The sequence below is a fragment of the Copidosoma floridanum genome, unplaced genomic scaffold, assembly GCF_036245765.1.
Source record: "Copidosoma floridanum isolate Cflo_tuat_1 unplaced genomic scaffold, Cflo_Japanese_pri ptg000006l, whole genome shotgun sequence".
In the NCBI taxonomy this organism is placed as follows: domain Eukaryota; kingdom Metazoa; phylum Arthropoda; class Insecta; order Hymenoptera; family Encyrtidae; genus Copidosoma; species Copidosoma floridanum.
Genome location: NW_028321883.1, coordinates 146,675 through 168,950, shown reverse-complemented (window position 1 = coordinate 168,950; position 22,276 = coordinate 146,675). Strand labels below are relative to the sequence as shown.

Below are 22,276 nucleotides of genomic sequence, written 5' to 3'. Positions count from 1 at the left end.
GACCCTATGAGATAACCTCCTATCTATTTTGTTCTCTGATTAAGCAGTTTTCTTGTTTTCTCATATCGTTACTTCCACTAATTTACCGCGTTGCAACTGGGAGAGGAGAGTGTGAAAACTCTCTGCTTCACCCTTCACTAACTGTCCACTAGGCGTCTAGTCTCTTCCATATACTCTTCTGAAAGTGTCCGGAATCGACTACAGTTAGTATATAAGGGAATTCCAAGATATGTTACAGCACCTTAATCAGTGTCTAAGGCAGGAAGCACGTCATCAGTCTAGACGTGCTCTCGGGACAAAACGTGTTTTTTTTCTTTTCTCAAGGCATCAATTAGATTGCCATACGTATTCGACGTTATAATAATGTGCCGTTACTATAAGTTTTATTTAATTTAGGAGTCACACAATTAATCAAGTGCCGATTCAGACTATTTAAACTACAATATCATTTGATAATATAGCAACATCAAAATTCGAATACTGGACATGCATTAGCAGTTGCCTGGTTTTGAATTTATGTAACATCATGAAAGTTATCAGAGTGAGAGTTTATAAACACAGAAGAAGTTGTAAAGTGTTCGGGTTGTACGATGCCAATTATACTTACAATCATGGTACAGAGTATTATGCCATACGAGATCGCTGATGAAATGCTAAGTAGCTTCACTTCTTTCAGGAATCCCGAAACTCTATACCTTGATTTTTTGTTTCACTTTCTATATGATTACTTACTAAGCATTCGAAGGTTTAAGTACATCTTTAAACTTTATTATTCAGACTAGTTTCTTGCAGGGATGTAGGTTTTGCCATTATTTCATTCGAAATTTGTTACTCTATTGCTCTAGCTTCTCCCTTAATTAATCGCAATTGGTTCAGAATTATGCATATTTTTGTTCTTTTCTATAATTTTATCAGACTATATTCTACTAATTTTGCTTAAACCACGCAATGCTCCTACAAGTCACGTATTTGGATAAGCTTTTTTCTCAGTTTTCAAATTTTCTGTTATATAAACTACGATCTGTTGAAATGAATTTTGAACTTCTAAATCAATCCACTATTAAGAAAGTGTATAGGTGCCTCAAATAAATTCCTGATTTACTACAGATTAAAAAAAAGTGACACGGTCGTTGCCGAGACATATATACAGTTTACGATATATAATCTTCCTTAAAAAAAGCAAATGTTTAATAAGTTTTTTTGGACAGACTTAATGATCTATTTCTATCTTAATTTTTATTTATTTATTCCAATGATACTGCTTACTACCTCCATTTCTAGTTCTCAATTGAAATCATTATTTGCACAATAAGTTAATCCAAAATTTTTACTGTCAAAATTTTTCAAGAAATTTCGAGAGATCATAAATTGCTCTGTTGCACTTGAGTCCGGTATAAATATGATACTCGTTATAGCTTTATTTAAATTGTCCATTTTTGTATACAAATTTCTGTATAAAACGGAGAAAACGTTGCTTTTAGAATAATTATCATACGACTGCTTTTTCGTTATTCAATGAACTATTTTCTCTTTCCTTGATTTTTTCGTATTTAAATCTGTCAAAATGAACGAACAGAAAAACGGTTTTCGATGCTCAGAAAATTTGCACTTTAGCCTTTCAGCCATTAAATAGAATTGTATACCTTATACGATTTTTATCAAAGAAAAAAGAAGTTACAATCAAAAGAAAAAGAGTTTGCAATCATGAAACTAGCCCGAACCGGAATTTAGGCGATGCATTACAGGGTATATAGTCTAACAAATTTCTCGCTACTAATGGATCTAGTACGATTATATTTTGCTTTAAGATTGATACTAATAGATCATTAATTACAAAAATAAAATTGCTCTTACCTAATTCAGTTAAACGTCGTTCATCATCATTGTGCTTATTGACATGATACTGTCCGTGTCTTATTAGTAAGATATGGTTGGCCACTTTTCCATTGTACTTAGAACTTTCAGGTTTATTTACATTGATAAAATTGGATAATTTTTCTGGAACATGTCTAAAATAAATAAGTCATGCATGAATATTAGTGATTAAATAATACAAATTTACATATGCATCAATAAATATATATATAAGAAGTTATTCAAAAAAAGCCATTTTATAGTAAATACACACCAGAGTCAAGAGCAAGTAGCAGCTTAACTTAAACATGGGAGTCAATTACAGCATTATCAGTCAAATTATCTACCTACCTAAGCAACGTATCGAAGTGATCCAGGTATTTTTATAGTATATTAGCTCAACGCCAAAATATTTTTTATGTTCTACTTGAGCACTCCAGTAAAACTTGCACGAAAGTTTTAAAAAACTGAAATGATTAATAACTGGTGATAAAGTTAGTACTCTAAACTGTAATGTATGCAATTTTGTTTCTTAGATGTAAATAATAATAATTGTTTCTCTTTAAAAAACAAAGATCTTTATTAGTTACTTTCTTTATCATTTTTGTGTCTTAATACTTTAATATCAAAATTTACTTATAATATCGAAAAATAAATAAAAATACTACAACATTTGCGAGGAATTGTTCTGTTAACAACTTTAATTACAGTAACTTAAAGATACTAACTTTATATCATTTTTTGTATACAATTATTTCAGAAAATAAAAAAGTCGCCTGAAGTCCATAACTAATATTTTCTTGTGCCATAGCAGCAAAATAAGATAATGAAGATAACCTAATTTTTATAATTGGTACAAAAATAGATATACAAAACAAAGTTGGGACTAATTGACAAAAGATTTATAGTTAGAAAAGGCCGATCTTACTATCACGGCAAAAACGATTATAACCTAATTAAACATTAAATAAACTAATGATTTGACGAAGAAATACTATGTGACTTAGAAAATAAATCTCTAGAACTACATAATTCCACTATGGTCAACTATAACGCAAAATACGAATTAATCAAAACCAGAAATGGGCTACTAAAACGACTTAATAAAAAGATAAATAAAAAATGCTATTTCAAAAGAACTAATAGAAATACATAAACAAAATTAAGTGTTATCGACTGTCAAACAAAAAAAAACTGTCAAAAATATTAACAAAAAGTCTTTTGCTGATGCATTAAGTAAAACATACTTAATAAAACAACAATTCCTAAAATAATAATATAAAAAAATGAAAATGGAAAAAACAATGTTAATATGAAAAATGAAGTAGCACGAATAATATCTAAAACAAAAAATATACAAACAAAAAATGTATACATTAAAAAACAGTAAATAACTAATAAACTGCAAACAGAGTAGAAGTGTAAATAAAATAGAAAGAATACTGAAAAAGTCACTAAAAGGAGAATATGAAGTTAAAATTGAACAACTTAGCAATCCAAAAATAAAAAATAATTGAGATAGACAATCCAAATGAAATGGATATGGAATAACTTAAGAAAGATATTAACATACGAAATTTTAAAAAGCATAATGTAAAATGACAATGAAAAGTACTACACACATGTAAAACCAAAAAGAAGAGTTCTACTACAGTGGTTTTGAAAGTAAGTCGAGAAAGTTACACAAAGATAAGAGTTAATAACTACAGAGTACTTGTTGGCTATCAAAGTTGTAAAACACATGATATGGTAAATGTTAAACCATGCTATAATTGTGGAAGATTTGGTCACAGTGGTTTTAAATGCAATAATGGAACAGAAAAACGTTCTAAACATAATCATAAAGTTACTGAAAGGAAAAGTGAAACTCTTAAGTGTATATACTGTCGTTACAGTAATATAAAATATAAAACTGTTAACAACGTCAACCGTCTAACAAATGACCCTACAAAGTGTGTAATACTAAAAAACATAATTTAAAAAATAATTGATACTACTGATTATCCCAATGAACCTTCAATACCAACATAAACTGGTAAGGAAGCTCAACGACTTAGTAGGATCAATAATAAGCAGATTTCAACGAGATCAACAAATAAACGCACTTATGTAATACAATAGAGCAAAACGTAAAAATGCTTGATGACCTGCTGATGGATATTGTCAAGCCGAATTTGTACTATTGTAATATTGAGTCTCTTCATGGGGGTATAAATAACAAAGAAAAAAATTTTAGACGTCAACGTAAGAAGATTAAATGAAAATTATAAAAAATTAGAAATCTTTCCTCAAATATTAGGATCAATCCAGTTATGATTGTGTGTGCTGAGTCGTGGATTCTTGAAAATTACCAACACTATGTTATACAAGGGTACAAGGTATATTATAAATTTGGTAAAATTAAGGGGTATTGAATGTGAGGGTATATATTAAAAACGAGAATTCTGAAAACACTGAAATGATTAAAATAGGCAAACTAAAAACGTTACACACTCGTGTTCTACTAACTAATAATCAAATCATACATGTTACGATACAACTTTGCAATAAATTCAACTTGTGCATTCAAAAGTTCTTACGAAAAAAAAAAAAAAAAAAAAATATTGAAAAACATTTGATGATTTTAATATAAAAATAGCAGAGTGCAATAGATTAGCGAGGATTTTTTGAACAATCGAAAGAAAATAGATATTATCCAGGTTTTAATGATGCAACTAGATCAAAAGATTACAGTAGAGATGGCTTATGTGTTCATAATATTTTTATTAAAAATAATAATTTTGAAACAAACAATTCCAAATCAAACTAGATAATGCCTTATCATTACCCTTTGATCTTTAAATAAAATAGTATAAAAAAAATTACAGAACATTAACAAAAATTTCATTTAAACTATAATAAACTTAAAATAATAGCTAATAACTTGGACTGGAAGAAAAAAAGATTGAAACATGTACCGTATACAGCTGTAAATAAACTAATTTACATGATACCTTATAGTGTAGAAAACATTTTTAAGAAATAGTAAGTTTTGAAAAAGATGAAAATGAAATATGAAAAAAAAAAAAAAACTTTCGAAAAAAATAGTAAAAACTCTAGGGAACACTTTAAAATTTATAAAGTTTATATCCATTCTTCCATATCCATTAAATTTGTATGGTATATCTCAATTGTTTTTATTTTTGGATTGTTTATTAACTTTATATTCTCCTTTTAGTGACTTTTTTAGTATTCTTTCTATTTGATTTACACTTTTACTGTTCATGCAGTTTTTTAGGTATTCACTGTTTTTTAATATGAATATTTTTTGTATGTATATTTTTTGTTTCCAATATTATTTATATCAGTATATAGTATTTGTATCAGTAGTAAACTCATACTTTGTCCCTTACAACAAATTTAACATTCCACGTTCTACCATAACTCACAACTTGTCAGTGTCTATTGCAACTCTAATTGCCCTATCAAATCTGAAATATTCGATTTTAAATAATCAAGTTTCGTTCGAATTTCACGCTTGAATACAATCATTGCTAACGATCGCTGTGTCAAGCAGAGCTCAGTACTTCTGTAGTGAATGAAAAATTCATTGACAGCCTTACTTAATTGCTTACTAAATATGATTATTTTGTCAACTTTACCTTTCAAAATTCTGACAAAGTTCTCTGCAGCACTATTAGTGGCCAGATAGTATGGGGCTCTAAATGAGTGTTTTCTTCCATTTTCTTTAATAAATAATTCAAATACTTTCCCTGTAAACTGACGCCGTTATTCGTCACCAGTAAGTAAGGCAGACCGAATCGTAAAAATAACTTTTAAAGCTGCGCTATAGTTCCTTTAGCTTGTAGATTCGATTTGGTATTGAGATTTCCAATGCCACTTACTTTGCATCAATAAACATCAATGATTCATAAATATATTTCCGTGAAACTGTCCTAATCAAACTAGGTAAGTCTCAGTACCCACGGCATAAGTGAGACTTTATATGCGAATGTATTTAAACTCGATATAACAAAAACTGAGAAATTTGTATGACACGTAATATTATTAGGTCTTTGAAAATCCAGTATTAAATGAGTGGACATTTTATGATTATAACATATTCGAGCAGACGCTTGTATAAAATACCTAAACTTTAACATACTACTTACGTTACACGTAATTGGCGCATTCTAAGTACTTCCATGTTTGCTATGATATATGTAATGATACATATAGAATTGTTGGTCATGTAACGCAGAACAAAACAAAAAATCTTCACCATGCTGCCCCAAAAACAGTTCTTTTGTCCAGTTCCACAGAAGAGAAATCCCTTTTATTGAAAATTACTATTCATAAATTTAATGATATCATATATATACAATCAATTTTTGTTGGAATCATTGTATCCGACAAATACAGATTTTTTAAAATTTTGGGTACTATAACAGTGAAATAATCCACTCTATCTGATTGAGATTAAGGAAAGCAATAGACATATAGCTATTTTCCATAGTAAAGTTGTAATTTTTCATTACATTCGTTTTCTATTTTATCATTAATAATTAAATATTAAAATTTAACCATACTTATAACTCATTTCTACTAATATGTAAATTAGTAATAAAAAAACAGGTTTTAGTTGTATGACAATTATTCTTATAATACATGGTTAAGAATAGAAGAAAAATTAATTTTAGGATATGTGGGATATAGCTTTGCCTGTAAGATACGAGTTATTATTTTTCAAATTATTATGATTGTTTGTATGAATCAATCTAACATATATTTTTGCACCTCAATAATTATTTGTTTTACATGAAATTATTTTTGGCCTATCTAGCTTCCCTTTCGAAATCCGACTGTTTTTTGGTTTTGAGAAGTTATGTAGTAACAAAAATTCTTCAAAGATTTCGCCAACATTCGTATTAATGTTCCAAACATGCCATACTGAATAAAAATTTTTTTTGACTTGTTCTATTCAAGACGCAGTCGAAAAACGAGAAAATTAAGGTTATATTTTTCGCAAAATCCAACCCTTTTCTATTTTTGCACGTCAAGCATGTAGTTCCCTTTAAGAAAACCTGTAAAAATGGTTGCTTTAGGTCCATGTAGCTTCCTTTTGGAGATATAACTGTTTTTTAAATTTTTAGAGGTTAGGTCGTAAAAAAAAATTCTTTCGAAGATTTTGTCAGTGTTCATATTATTTTTTAAACATGCCATAAAAAAAGAATTTTTTTTACTCGTTCTTTTTAAAAGACCTTTAGGTTGTCATATTATGGATATTTAATATTTTATACACGTTTTGTTACACACATGTATACATATAAACATGTACGTAATCCCGGGACATGCAACACGCATGTATGTACACAATGTACATACGTAGACTTTGCCTCTAGTATAGGTATAGCTGTTTTTCTCCCTTTCTCTTTTCTTCATTCCCATACCTCAGCTTGAGCAAGCGCATTGGTTTAGTCATAGCGTAGAAATATAGATACCACATACCTATAATGAATGTGTACACATAGGTATAGTAGCAGCGTGAGTGAAAGGAAGCGTCCGGCATACATGCAAGAGAGAGAGAAAGAGAGAGAGAGATGGAGCGGTAGGCAGTAAGAGAGAGACGGAGCCGGGGGGAGTGTGTAAGAGAGAAGATTGAGGAGAGGGCTTGGATCATAGGGTGGGTAGCTACGTTTTTTTGTAACGCATTTTCCCCCACGCGGATTTTCACGGCTCAGCATAAGAAGTTTCACTTCACAAATCGCAATGAATTCTACTCCGACAAGTATTTGGTGATAGCCAAGGATTTAAAGGAATTTTTTGGGGATTTTTACGTTCTCGCATGCAAACCTGACAGGTTGATGACAATTACTCTGAATCTGAGTCTATGTTGGGCCATCATAGACATGATTTTGCTTTTATTTTTATATTAACACTATCAAAATGTGAATACCTTTTTACGAGCATCATGTGAATTTTTATGCTGACCGGATTTTTCTAAAGTAACACCTGAAAATTTTCAAACAGCCTCTATCATACCCTTTGTACAAAGAGAAATTGACAACCACTTATGGACCACGCTTTCTGCTGCGCTACGACGGAATGGACCGCCTTGAACGCTCAAATCATTCATTAATGTTTGCTCAATAGTCTGGTCTGAAAAAATGCCGCTCCAAAACATATCTTTCCACCGAATAGTCCAATACCCCCCCGCCCTCTGTGTATGTTTTGTAATCAGAAGGATCCATGATACTTTTTAAATCATACATATCCTGTAAATATAATTGAGCAGATTTAGCGTATGATATGTGACCCGCGGAATGGAAAAATAGAATCATTAATTCTACGCTTCGAAGGTGTGCTCCCCAACCTCCAGTTTTTTCGGCAGCAATAAAATCTTTGAATAGTGATACCATACGAAAATATAAAATCTACAATTCTGCTGTTTTATTCTTTTCAGAATATCATTGCTGTCATGTTCTTCAGAATTGAAAAATATGTCTGATAATTCACCAAACTTACAAATTTTTAAAGAAATACCATTGTTGGCCTTTAATTCGTCAAAAATTATTTCGGCTAACTTGAGTTGTATTGAATTATGAGCCCGAACGCCACGTGCATATGCATGGCCTGATAGAATGTGTTTCACTGTTTCTTTGACTTATATCTTGCAAAGCAACTCATTTAAACCTGAAGCAGCCATAATTTTACCAATGGAACCGAGAAACGACATTAACATATGGAATCCTCCTAAACGTACTATGACTGTCATGCCCTTAAAGTCTGTTGCTCCAATAATATCTCTTGTTTTATAATATAAAGGTTGATCGTAGGTGATTATACAAGTTTTTATATTGTGCTCTTTTGCAGTTGACACTGACTTCATAGCTGCCGTATACAGAGTGTCAAGTTCACTCGGTAGGTTGTAAACGAAATCAAAAAAATTTACCGTAGAAACGTCAAAACTATCTTTTGTCTTTGTTAATTTTTTAAAAAATCCGTTCCAACTAACTGCCTGGTTAAAATGTTTGTACTGAAAAAACATTCAAAATAACAAAAGGATACTAAAATTTGACGACGCTAATGACAAATCTTCGTTCATAATGTCAACATTAACTGTTTGCAGTCCAACTTTCTTGGGGTGAGGATATGTCAGTAGTTTAATTTCTCCATCTTCGATGAAAGAATTCTCAGATGGCAATGTTTTTAGTTGAGGGACTGGCCTTTTTGCTTCTATCCAACTTAATGGTGTGGCTATTTTTATCCTATCCAAGTTGTGAAACGTGTTTTTTCCGTCGACCGTTTTCGTATCAAAATCAGCATTATCATGTACATACTGTACGAATGCACCACTTTTTAGTCTCAAATCGCTGAATTTCGCAACTGATGCTTCGTACATAACTGTTTCATAATAAGACGCACAAAAGCCGTACGAATAAAAGGTGTCGATGATATTTTTTTCCCCAAATTTTCTGTGCAATGGAACAGATAGGCCAAGAAGAACAGTCGATACGAAAGAGCGAGAACGAACAGTGCTTAGAATGCTATGGACAATAGAAATAACGTATCTGCAGCTATTGTACGTTTGATTTTTGGCATGGTCGTCTTTAATTAAAGCTGTCAAAAATCGAATTCAGTTCTCTGGTATTGTATCATCAGTACTGTCAACATTATCCAAAAATTTATTACTAGGAGGATAGTATTTCTTTTCGTAAACTATACCTTTAGTATCCCTTTTCAAAATTTTGGCAGCTTCATCGATAATTTTTTTGTCTTTGGCCTCAGCGTTTAAATCCTTATTATCAAAGTTCACTTGTAAAATGTCATACAACGAGTCTCTGAGTAAAATATAAGTATTTTTATAAGACTTACTTTCTACTACAATTTTTTCGCCATAATGTTTTTGTAACTTGTTGATTATAGTGCGGTCGACAGGATCATCTTCGTCAGTTTTTGCAATTTTCTTTAACTGCTCAAGAGTCCACTGACAATCATCGTCCTCATCAATATATTTATATATTTTAGACGTATAAACACCTATTTTATAACTTTTAGTAGATAATCACGATTGCCGCATGTCATAACGTTTATATGTAGAAAGTAAATCTTTCAAATAATTACGATGATACTTAGCATTCTTGAGCTGGAGATCCGCATTAACGATTGATTGTTGCAAAACTGACAATGGTGATTTTAGATCATTGGGATGGTCGTCGTCTACCAGTGATAAAATGGTCTCTTTAACGCTAGGGCCGACGACAGAGGACCAAGTCTAAGTGTGTTCAGGGTAACATGATTGATCACGACTAGTTGTATATTTTATCGATGTTTAATATACAAAACAATGATGTTCTTAATCGGATGCAACCTCTTTTTCCTCTGGTTCTACCTCCTCGCGTTTTTTTTCAGCCAACTGTTCATCGCTCATTTGCTGAGCTGTTCTTTTTAGAAAGTACTTTGCTCTACAGTTTTGATGCACATAAATATCAATGTTACCGTCTACCAAATTATTTAGGTGCTCATCCAGAGCATCTCCTTTATCCCTTGAAGCTTCTCGTAATGTTTTCAAACCTTTTACGCCAACTTTGCTTATCGTAGACTACTCAAGAACAGAAGCAACCACTCCTTCACCGAAGCAGTCGCAAATGACGCATTGCTTTTTTGGATTGTCCATGTCGTAACCTACGTGAAAATTTAAGATAAAGTTAAATTCAGGTATATTATATACGTACTCGAAAGACTATTTGCAAAATATAATTCAGTAAATTTTGGTGATAGTCAGGATAACAATGCTAAAGTATTTGACAGCTAATGGATTTTTATTATTATTTTAGAGAATTTTGGAAAATATTTTAATAACGGAATCATGGCATTATAATCGACAATACTTTCTTAAACGATTGAACGTTATCTTACCGCTCAAAAACAATTGTCTTTTTGTTTGCAAATTCACACTTTGAAAACGAAATGTAATATTACAAAACTTTCAAAATACGTCGGTCGCTCTCTTATATAAATTTATACTTTTTTGAAAGGGTATTATTTTTAGCACATGTAAAGCATAAAACACTATTATCACAACACAAAAAAATAATTTTAAAATAAAAACAACGAGGATTCCAAAGAGACTCAAGCCATTAGGCGAGTGACATAAAAGTATAGCTTAAGTTATAGTCGTCTGGAAAAATAGAGAAAGACAAAAATCATGATAAACAAAGAGCGTGCGCATTCCGTTTAAGTTTTGGTTGCTTTACAAGTAAATAAATTTCAGCTACAAAAAGGCAGCAAATTTGAATTGTATGCCAATATTTTATAAAAATAAATTTTGAAACAGCAGTCGTGGATTTTGAAATATTAAAAAATTCTGACATTCTATACATTTACAATATATATTATAACTATTTAAGTACAAAATAATCTAGCTAAAATGATTTATATACAATAATAAGAATTCGAAGTTGGCGTCCTTAGAAGCTGCAACAAACCCATGCTCACAAAAAGCGCACAAACTACACTTTGAGTATAATTAATGCAAGAATGATAAAATTTATGAATACATAATGTGCTTAAAATAATAATTTAATTTAATGTAACCAATGATTTCTATTATAACTTGACTTTTTCATACAATTTTTATAGAAAGTGGTGTTATTCACAAATGTAAAAAAAACGTTAACTTAATGCCCTTAAAATTTATTGAATCTTTTCAAATTTTGAAATTTGAAAATACATGATTGGTTAAAAAAAACATTTAATTAGTTTATTTTGAAAAATCGCAGACACAAAATTATGAAATTTAAAAACATTTTAACAATTCTAAAGGGCAATGAGTGTACATGATGGGACTTTTGAATTTTGACCTTATGTTTGTGTTCACCGACCCTGAAAACCTCCGAGTAACAAGTCTTAACTGCCTGCGTTATGAGTTTCTATCCTACTCTAACACATAACGTTAATACACAGAGAGTTGGTTTCCTGTAAGTATACAGTGAACGAAATTCGTACACCTACAGATGGCGTGCCGTCCTCACGAAATAGAGTGAATGTCCAGCGTACACTGAGATTTCTCGTGCATGCACCCTACTACTGCGCGCTCGTCTGTGTTCACTGAGATTCCTCATGCATGCACCCTACTACTGCGCGCTCGTCTATGTTCACATGGATTTTTCGTGCCAACGACTGTGTTCACTGAGATTTCTCGTAAACGCTGTGAAATACTGTTGGCACGTATCATCGTGTTTTGTGAATCTTACGTATCTCGTATTTTTATTCGTTTGCACTATAAAATATAAAAAATTATGGGCTATTGTTACGAATAAAATTCATAAAAATTCAATCACAAAAATTTATTTAAAAATACAAAATTATACGTTAACTTGAACACATACTTGAACAAAAAAATTCATATATAATCTTTCTGTTTTATGATCGACTAAACTCATGAATAACTATTCGGGCTCACTACTTCACTAACTACGTCATTGCGTGTACGAGAAATCTCAGTGAACACAGTCGTTGGCACGAGAAATCCAAGTAAACATAGACGAGCGCGCAGTAGTAGGGTGCATGCATGAGGAATCTCAGTGAACACAGACGAGCGCGCAGTAGTAGGGTGCATGCACGAGAAATCTCAGTGTACGCTGGACATTCACTCTATTTCGTGAGGACAGCACGCCATCTGTAGGTGTACGAATTTCGTTCACTGTATACTTACAGGAAACCAACTCTCTGTGTACTGTTTACCCTGAGCACCTGTTCCCTCGGAGATTATCGCCTATATTATAATCGTGTTTGGCGACTCAAAAAACCCCCGAATAACAAGTGTTTACTGTCTACGTTACGAATTTCTATAAAACTCCAAAAGATTACGTTAGTACTGTCCACTCTGGTCAACAGGTACCTCAGAGATTATCACTGTCATCATAATCGTGTTTAGAGACTTAAAAAAACCGAAGAGACTATTTTAAAGCCTGAATATTTACGAAATTTTTCACTTCATTTATTTTTGATACCTATAATCAAACCACCCTAGATTTTTAAATTTTTATTTGCCAGAGTAGGTTAAGGATGATTCATTTTTCTGAAGGTTCTGGGAACACAATGCAAAAGGTCCTATTTAAATCTGTTGTGTTTTTCCTTTTTTTTAAACATATTACAGTTTTTTCCAGCTCATTCACTGGATTATTGGTATTTTACCGAAGACGTTAGCATTCAGAACGTCTTAGTATTGGTGGCTACTTGTGAACCCCAGTGGGTCAGGACTGAGGTCAACATAAGATACTTGTCCATTTCAAAACAGCATCTTTAGCAGCCGGGATACCCAGCTGCACGTCTCTCACCTGTAATCCTTATGCACTGTCAGTTAACGACTGCGTATTTGGTACGTTGCTTGGACCTATTATAACCACACTTATTTTATTTAATTGCAGGTTGTTTCGATTTTACTGCGACGCCACCTAGTGGATTCAACTAAACTAAAGCACAAAGCTAGCGTATTTTTGCAAAACTTTGAGCTAATTTATAGCTTTTGTTACTAATTTTTTCAAGATGAAACCTATACTAAAACCATATAGGAATTGCCAAGAATCGGTATGCAAAATTTTAGCTAAATCGGTTGAGTAGTTATCGCGGTTAGCGATTACAATGGTTTTAGCGACTCTGCTTTATATATAAGTCAGATAATTTTGATTAACTTTTAATAAACCTTAACGTTTTGGCGAATCATACTTTAATTATGTTACAATTTTGCTTAAAATTTTATCTTTGATTGTTTCTTTCGCAATGTTTTTTTACTGTTACTTACTAGTACTTTTAACTCGTCCTTAATAGAATGTATTACCTGAAAATTTGCACTGAATATTTTCGTTTTATCAATTATCAGAAGTGTGGATAAAGCATCACAATTGACATTATTTTTGTATTGACGTATCTAATATCTTTTGTGGTTTAGACCAAAAATATGTGCCAACGGTTTTTGATCGGTTTTAGGAATTACTTTACATCCATCAACAAAGTTATAAAATTTTTTTGAATCCAATAGCGATCACTCTCACCTGCTTATCAATGATTGCTTTATCTATCTCTTTTTTTGGAATAACTTTTCATCCAAATATAATGGGTCTTTCTGCTCTATTCACATACATGTTCAATAGTATCGCTTTTATACGCTTTGTCACGTTCAGCACTCTAGGTATATTCTACATTTTTTGTCAGACCTGTAACACTGCTTCTTTACATGAAAATAAAAGAGGCGCCTACGCAGCGTTGACAAGTCTCTTTCACGTACGTCATTTTTGTCCCTCTTACACTTTGGGTTTCTTCTCCTGAAAAATAGATATTGGCGTGGGAGTTCTCCCATTCTCCAAAAAAAAAAGTTAAACTGACACAAATAAATACCTTTAACTATTATTTTTATTTAGCCACTTAATACAAATACACAGTATCTCCTTACACAATACACTACCCAACGCTTTACATCGTCACCTAAACTGCGCTGCAATGACTCTGCTTTGCACCACGCGAACCACGAGCACACGTCCCCAACATCCTGATCGTCCTCGACCAGGAGGAGCTTCTGCTTGTCCTGGAACCGCGCTACTATGCACTTACTAACACTTCATTCTCAATCCTACACACTTCTATTTTCTCTCTCTCTCTCTCTTTGTCCTGCACGCTCTTTCTCTCCACACTCACACACTTTCTGTCTCTCTTTCTCTCTGGTCTAGTCGAAGAAGGTACTCTCTCTCTCTCTCTCTCTCTTTAAACTCTGCTATCTATCCTCAAACACGACAAAACGCGCGAACAATGACGGCAATCCCAAGCATTCATCTCGCCGTCCCTCGTACACCTCGTATCGTCAATCCACACACTACTTCTCTGTCTACGCTACACTCTCTCTCCCTCTCTCTCTTCTCTGTGGTGAGTGTGACTGGACGTGCTTCTTGCGTGCTCCCTCAGGTCTGTACTTCCTCGTGTTTTACTGTCGTGCGTTTTATTTAATTTGTTGCAGATTCGCTCGCTGGTAGGCTCGTGCATCTTTTGAGTAGCAAACTACGGGCTTCTTCGAGTTATTTGAGCCACGGTGACTTTAAGTCTGCAACTGAGGCCTTTGGAGGTTAAGAGATTTTCCTGTTCTCCTCCCACCACCCTGCAAAAGCGCCAAGTTATACGGACCAGCTGATTGGACCAGTCTAACGACCCGAGGAGCTGAGTGAGGCGTCGCTGGCATATTTGTCATGCAGTGTTGTTGTTGAAGGTCAAGCATCGTCCGGTGTGTTGCGGTTGAGGCTTGGGACTGCTTTCTGGTGATGCTGTTATTGCTGCCGTGTCCAGCTGTTGGTGCATTATCTCCGGGAATTGGTGGTCGGGAGGTTCCCTTGGCTCTCTCAGTGGCGACACCTGTTGGCTGATTCGGGGTCACTGTTGCCTGTGACTGCTCAAGCGTGCTGTTGGGTTGGTGCTTACTGCTGTAGTCTGGGGTCCCTGTCACCTTCGACGGCTGTGTGGATCATCCTTGTGACTTGGCTATTGTTGCGGATCGGGGCTCGATCCCACCGCAGGTTGCTGGCGTGTGCGGCGCTCTCCATTGGTGATTCTTGCTGCACCCGGGGCACTCCTTTGCGAGGATCATGATTATATATAGATATTTTTGGTGTTAATCGAATAAATATTACTTTCCAGTTCTTGCACGTGACGTCATATATTCATGTATGTTAGTATTTATGGATTCACCTTTAAGAGGGATAGGAAGCAATGAGGACCCGTAGGTAAGAAGTTGGATTCGTATTGCCCCCAACACGTATTACGAGATTCCTCAGAAGGGGTGTGCAGGAACGTAATCAGGTTTGTAATGCCCCTGACCAGTGATACACAACGCCCCGTGGTCTTACGACACTACTTAACTAAAATTTATTGACTCTCTTTTGTTCCTGTTGGGTGTGGTAAATCGCCGATGCCCCGGGATCTCTCCAGTTCATATGGCCCTGAAGATCCGTAGGTACATTAACTCCTTTACCTAGAGGATAGCTCTGGTTCGTATTGCCCCGGAGATCCGCTCCTTACCCGAGGAACACAAGGGAGGATTCACTGGTGTACGGGGAAAACTTGGTGACTGTAATAGCCTCTTCGTCACCCGTGTAGCCAGAGAAGTATTCAAAGTGAATAGTATAATATAAGAAGAAGTAGACAAATATATATGTATCAATTCGCTATTTATTGCGATGTATGAAATTACAACAGCGCTTTGAAGAGCAGCGCTCCCTAGTCAAAGCACCGGACTCGTTACTGATGGCAAAAGTGATTAACATGGTCTTGCATGGGCCTTTTATACCCTCAGAGAAGCAGCGGCGGTGGCGGCTTTGGTTAGGCAGCTCGAATGAATTGCATATTTCGCCGCAATTCGCAACTATTGTGTTTTGGTATACACATAAGTATTCCATATCGTCATGTTACAGGCGCTATTACATTTATTTTATGTATTCACATTCTAGTAAACCAGATAGACGGTATTAAGGGGTATCAGATTTAATTAAATTTGGCGATAGACACCTGTACGTATACCTAGTCCCTCACACCTTCTCGGCCTAGTGCTTTGAGGTGTTGACGCTTCCTGTTTAGCTAGCGGTAATAGTGCTTTCCATTGCCAACTGCCATGCTGTTGCTGTGTCTGGAAGGGGTCGTCATTGGGTCTTGCTGCGCGGCGGCTGCTGCGATGCCGTCGAGTGTGTGTTAGCGCTTCTCACTGCTTAACTAGTAAATTGCTGATTGCCCATAATGAATTGTAGCAAGAGTGTTGCTGCCCTGTTGGCTGCGTCTATTTTGACGAAGTCAACTAATTTGTTATTAAAAAATTTAAGAGGGATCGCGGCACAAAAAAACTACTCAATTGACAAATGATTAATTAAAATTCACCTAAAAAAAACAATTTTGCTGAATTCATCAGAACGGAGGATGGGAATGAACTGGGTGAAATAAATTTAAAATGCACTGATTATGAGCCACGAACGAACATATATTTCGTGGCTCAAGGGAAAAACTCCGAAGAGAAAAACCCAAGAGAAGAAAAATTAATGAAAATACAAAGGAGTGAGGTTGATCTATAAAATTTGAGATAAATTTCCTGTAATGAAGAGTGTGTACTTGTGTATTGTGTGTAGAAAACGTATACGTGCGCGTCCGCACGTGTCTCGAAAAAACTCACGAATCGACAAACGTCGCACGGTCCGTGAAGCGGATTTTCGCCGTGCTTTACTCGCAGCACGCCGAGCTTCTCGAAGATGATGCTGATAACGATGATGAAAAAAAAAGGAAAGCGTGAGAGAAATTAACCCCAAAAAGGTGACTCCCAAGTACCCGTGTGCGTGGTGATAATGAGAAAAGATGTAGAAACCAGTAGGACGAATATAATACCCAACTATGCCAGATACTCGAGATCGCAGTTGACAACTGTAGACCGCTCTGTATAGACAGATAGTTCGGAATTGACCTAGCGCGCCCACCCCAAGTAGTCACAAGACCCCTCTTCCCTTTTTAATTGTCCCACCCGCTGCAGTCGTCAGGACCCATCAATCCCATACACCTTATGTGAAAAGCTAGGAAAAGAGAGAGAGAGGATGATGTATCTATACATCGATTACTGTTTCACTATGCCTAAACATACTGTTCGACCATCGCGCTCACGTGCTTTCCAAAGGTTTTCAAACGAGCGTTTTACGGTGGCTCTCTGTAGCGACATGAATGGGTTGTCAAATGAGTTATACACTGCAGACATTGCTCACTCCTTTAAGATTTTTCATATTCTTGTGACTGAGCTTTTAGATATCCATGCACCTTTTTGTGATAGGGCTTCGCGCTGGGTTCTAGCCCCACGGATAACGCGTAAGTTACGCGATGCCTGCCACCGCTGGGATCGTTTATACCATGAAGCTCGGCGCTCGCGTGATACGAATAAGATGGTCGCATTTCGGGCCCTGCGAGGGAAAATAAATATTGATATAAAGATTGCCCAAGAGGAGTATCTCACGGGTTTGCTGCGCGGCGCTGCAGATCAGTCGAGGTGTTAGCGCATTTTGAGTCACTTTGGAGTGACCGTTGGTAAGCCTCCATCACCTTTGCTTACACTGTCTCCTGACGAGCTGTTGGCTCACTACACATCGGTCTCGAATGCTTTGCCACCGTGCACTATGCTTGAGCTTGAGAATATCCTTGCATCTGTTCCAGTTTAGGGTGATGCTTTCCAGTTTAGTCAGGTTGATTTGATTCAGATCCGTCAGTCACTTATACGTTGCTCCTCTTCTTCGAGAAGGCGTAGTAGGGATGGTTTGACACTACGGTATTTCGGTGATGCCCTGCTCCACCTCACCCAATATTTGGTACATGTCTTCAATACATCCCTGGCAACGGAAATCTACCCTGACGCGTGGAAACTCTCCACTGTTGTTCCACTTTCTAAAGTGCGCTAGCCAGCGGGCCCCCAGGATTTGCGCCCAATTGCTAATTTTCCGCACCTTGCCGAAGTATTCGATTGCCTCATCGCGCAGCTGATATAAAATTACCTTGAGAGTGGCTCCTATCTTTCACCTCTACAATCCGGGTTCAGGTGGGACTAAAGCACCCAATCAGTTCTCTTGAGGGTCTCAGCTGATGTTAATCTGGGGATAGACCGGGGTCTGGTTACTTAGGCTGTTTACTTCGATTTCCGACGTGCGTTCGAAACCACAGGACATGGCGCTCTCCTACGGGCACTTGTGGACTTACGCTTCTCGCACGACGCAATTAGATGGCTGCACTCATACCTATCGGGTCGATCGCAGGCGGTTCTGGACTTAAATGGAAATCTAGGCCGTGTTCGTCAATCGTGCCTCAGGGCTCTTCTCCGGCCTCCGTGCTCTTTCTTATTGCCATAAACTCGATTTTGAATAGTTTGCGTTATTTTAAGGCAATGCTTTTCGCTGATGACCTGCAGGTCTACATTCAGTGAAAACCATCTGAACTAAATGCAACCACTCCACTCTTCAACCAGGACATTGAGGCAGTCATCTATTGGTCTGAGGAGTGGCAATTGGTAATTAATGAGGGCAAGGCGCTTGCCATCCTGTATGCCACTGTGCAGAAACACATGCTTATAAGGACTTGCTTCCGGAGATAAGAGTGAGAGATCATCATGCCGCGCTATCTGTTCAAGTTAAAAATTTGGGTGTGATATTTTCAGAGGATCTCTCATGGAATGCGCATGTATCGTCAGTCTGTTCTAAAGTATACGGTGCGCTATACATATTGTGCTACAAGGGCAACTCACTTACCATGCAATTCCGCAAGATTTTGACTTGTGCTCTGCTTATCCCATGTTTCGAATACTGCTGCCTGGTCTATCTTGACCTGGCAGGTTACCTCGACCTTAAGTTACAGCGTCTATTAAATGCTGTCGTGTGCTACATCTTTTATCTCAGGCGTGATGCGGAACTTAAGCCTTATTACCGACGTCTGAGGTGGATGACGCTGCCTGTGTATAGGAAATACTTTCTTGATGTCGCGATGTATTGGGTACTGACCACGGGAAGGCCAGATTATCTTAAATTGTTTTTTGTGGAGTCCGATGACTTGCAGCGCTCTGGGGGAAATATGTCATCTGCCTTTCATAGGCCCCTCGTCACCATTCAAGCCTATGCGCGCTCATTTACGGTGCTTGCACTTGCACTACGGGACACACTCCCCCCTGCAATTACATTAAGCAAAACAATTGATGTGTTTAAAGAAAAACTGTATAGACACTTGCTCACCACTGAATAAAATTGTAATTAGTTTACTTAGATTGTCGCGCCAGATTAAACTTATTGATATACTATTACTTAGTTTTGTAAAACACAATGATAAATTCTATGTAAATCAATGTATTTGCTCTTCAACATTCGGGCTCTATGCCCTTGACATAATAAATCTTGTATCAATCAAACCAATCTCTCTCTCTCTCTCTCTCTCTCTCTCTCTTTCTCTTCACATGCTTGCTTGCCACGGTTTTTCGTACTAACAAACCCGTCTACTTAAGTGAGGCATTCACCTTTAAGCCTCCGCGCAAAATTGGCTCATCTAGATCAAACGCACTAGACCTTGTGATTCCTTGGGCTAGAACCAATACATTCTTGGGTAGCTTCAAAGTTGGTGCTGCAAGAACGTGAAACAGTTTGCCTGTAAAGGTTCGCAGTGATTTGGTGTCAACTGGGTTCAGGGGCGACCTCTTGAGACATCTCAAATCTTTGGACCTGCGTCTCATAAATTTCTTATTTTGTCTTGATTCTATTACTATTATTTTTATTCTTACTTTACTTTATTATCGTTGTTTTAAACTTTTATTTTCATTTTTGTTTATTAATAGCCTAATAAGCCACTAATCAAATCAAAATCAAATCAAATCTCTCTCTTGGTGAGTTGTCCTAAACTCTTTTCAGGAACTCAGGCGTTCCTCAAGGCAGCTTACTTGGCCCCATACTTTTTTCATTGTTTATCAATGATCTTCCACAACGTGCGCAAAACTCATGCAATCTGGTTTGGTACCAGAGGCATAAGCAATCGACTGCAAAAGGCTGGGATACTACCTGACTTGGTACTTAATGGAATGATTATCGAGCCTTGTGACACACAGTGGGACCAAATCCAAAAAAGCTGGTAAAAATGAAAGAAAAAAGTTACTGGATAGGTTTTTTTTTTGGGGGGGGGGTGTGGCTTTTGGACACCTCTAATAGTGTGGAATCAGTCGGGGAATGTTAGATTTATTTCTACAGTCTGCAAAATTTGCGGTTGCTGTTGACCTTTATTCGTTTGTAGTTAAACCCTAATATTTCGTCAAAAAGGAGTAAGTAGTCAAAGTCGTATAAAAAGTTCACTAATCAAGAAATTACTGTCGGTCAAAATGGAATCATCTATAGAAGGTATGTGAAGTGTATTAAAATTTTTCTATGTATTTATCAAGCAAATACATAGTGTGTAGTAAGCATCTACTATATGTAATTTTTATGAATGAAGATTGTAAAAATGCGATATATTTTGGACAAAAAGTAATATTGCTCCCCTTTGCACCCCTGCAAAACTGATTAGGCATTGCTAGTAAAGATATAATCTACCACTTTCAAAAAAAAAATTCTGCCCATAGCTGCCCTTCCGCATTTTAACAGGTTTTTTGTAAAAAAAAGTCATAATATCGAGTAAATAACTGCATAAATAGTTGATTGCAAAAGTCTTTTATAACGTAATTTTATTTCAATCTAACCTACAAAAACGCATATACGTGTGCAGCAGTGTGTGTGTAGTGTATATATATATATATATACCTAAAATAATGTACAGTGAGCAGTAGCTGCGCAGTACTCTTGAGCGGGAACCCGATTCCCACGAAATTTAAAAATACAAAAAAAAATTATCGCATGAATTAAAAAAAATTACAATTAATTTTACAAGTATAATTAAAATTATAATAATTTTTCAGACGACAGCCATTCTATTTTTTTTATGGCTTAACGAAAACAAAATTTTTTGAAGCTGTCAAGCACAATTTACAAGCAGATATATCTGAAGTGTATTCGATTGTTGAACACTTGATATCCAGTAAGCTGCAATCATTGTATATTTTATGAGACGACCATAAAAGTACTGTTAGAAAAATTTTATCTCAGATTAAAGAAAGATGGAATAAATGTTAAAGAACGAAGTCAAGATTCTTGGAAAATTATAGAGAATGGTTGAATGGAACTATTAAACTACGAGCAACAGAAGAGCAAAGTATAAAATCAAGTACAGGCAGACCTTCTTCCAGTTTTGCATCTTTCTCTGATAGAAGTAAGCGTCGAAAAACAGAAATACTACAGGCAGAAGTTAGTACGGAGGAGTTTGCTTATACGACCCAAATGAAATTACGTGCTGAGGGAAGAACAGATGCTACAAAGGTTGTAGAAGAGGTCACAACAGGAAGTCCAACAAAAGCAAAAATCTGCCGTGAATCCATGGAAATATCTGAGGGCAAAAATGTATTTGCAGGCGATGAAGCACTTTCTTTGATCATTGAATTGAAATTATCTAAAAACCAATATCTTCAGCTGCGCAATGCTTGCTTAAAAAACAGTGTCAAACTCTTTGTATGGTATAAAATTATAACAGCTGCAAACAAAAATGCTATCCAAACTGTTCGATGGTAATGTCTGAATCGAACGTTGAAGTGGCAGTCCAGCCATTGCTACATCATACAGCTGAACGAATTTTATAATCTCGGATTGATGTTCTAAAAATATTAAATGAGGATGAATGCAAGAATTTAAATTTAATTTCTAAATGGGGTAGTGACGGGAGTTCAGGGCACAGTATATACAAACAAAATTTTTTCGATAAAACATTATCAGATGAAAGTGTATTTTTTACTTCAATTGTTCCGGTACAACTTCAACATGTAAATAAA

At 35.6% G+C, this 22,276-nt stretch overlaps 1 protein-coding gene across 1 annotated transcript in view; it reads right to left on the bottom strand.

Annotated features, from left to right (window-relative positions):
* LOC106646939 (serine/threonine-protein phosphatase PGAM5, mitochondrial) overlaps positions 1 to 22,276 on the bottom strand; it is a 326,599-nt gene that overhangs the window by 220,333 nt on the left and 83,990 nt on the right. The window contains exon 3 of the mRNA XM_089598499.1: positions 1,855 to 2,009. Coding sequence (XP_089454625.1) covers positions 1,855 to 2,009 — 155 coding nt within the window. The remainder of the gene's footprint in view (positions 1 to 1,854; positions 2,010 to 22,276) is intronic.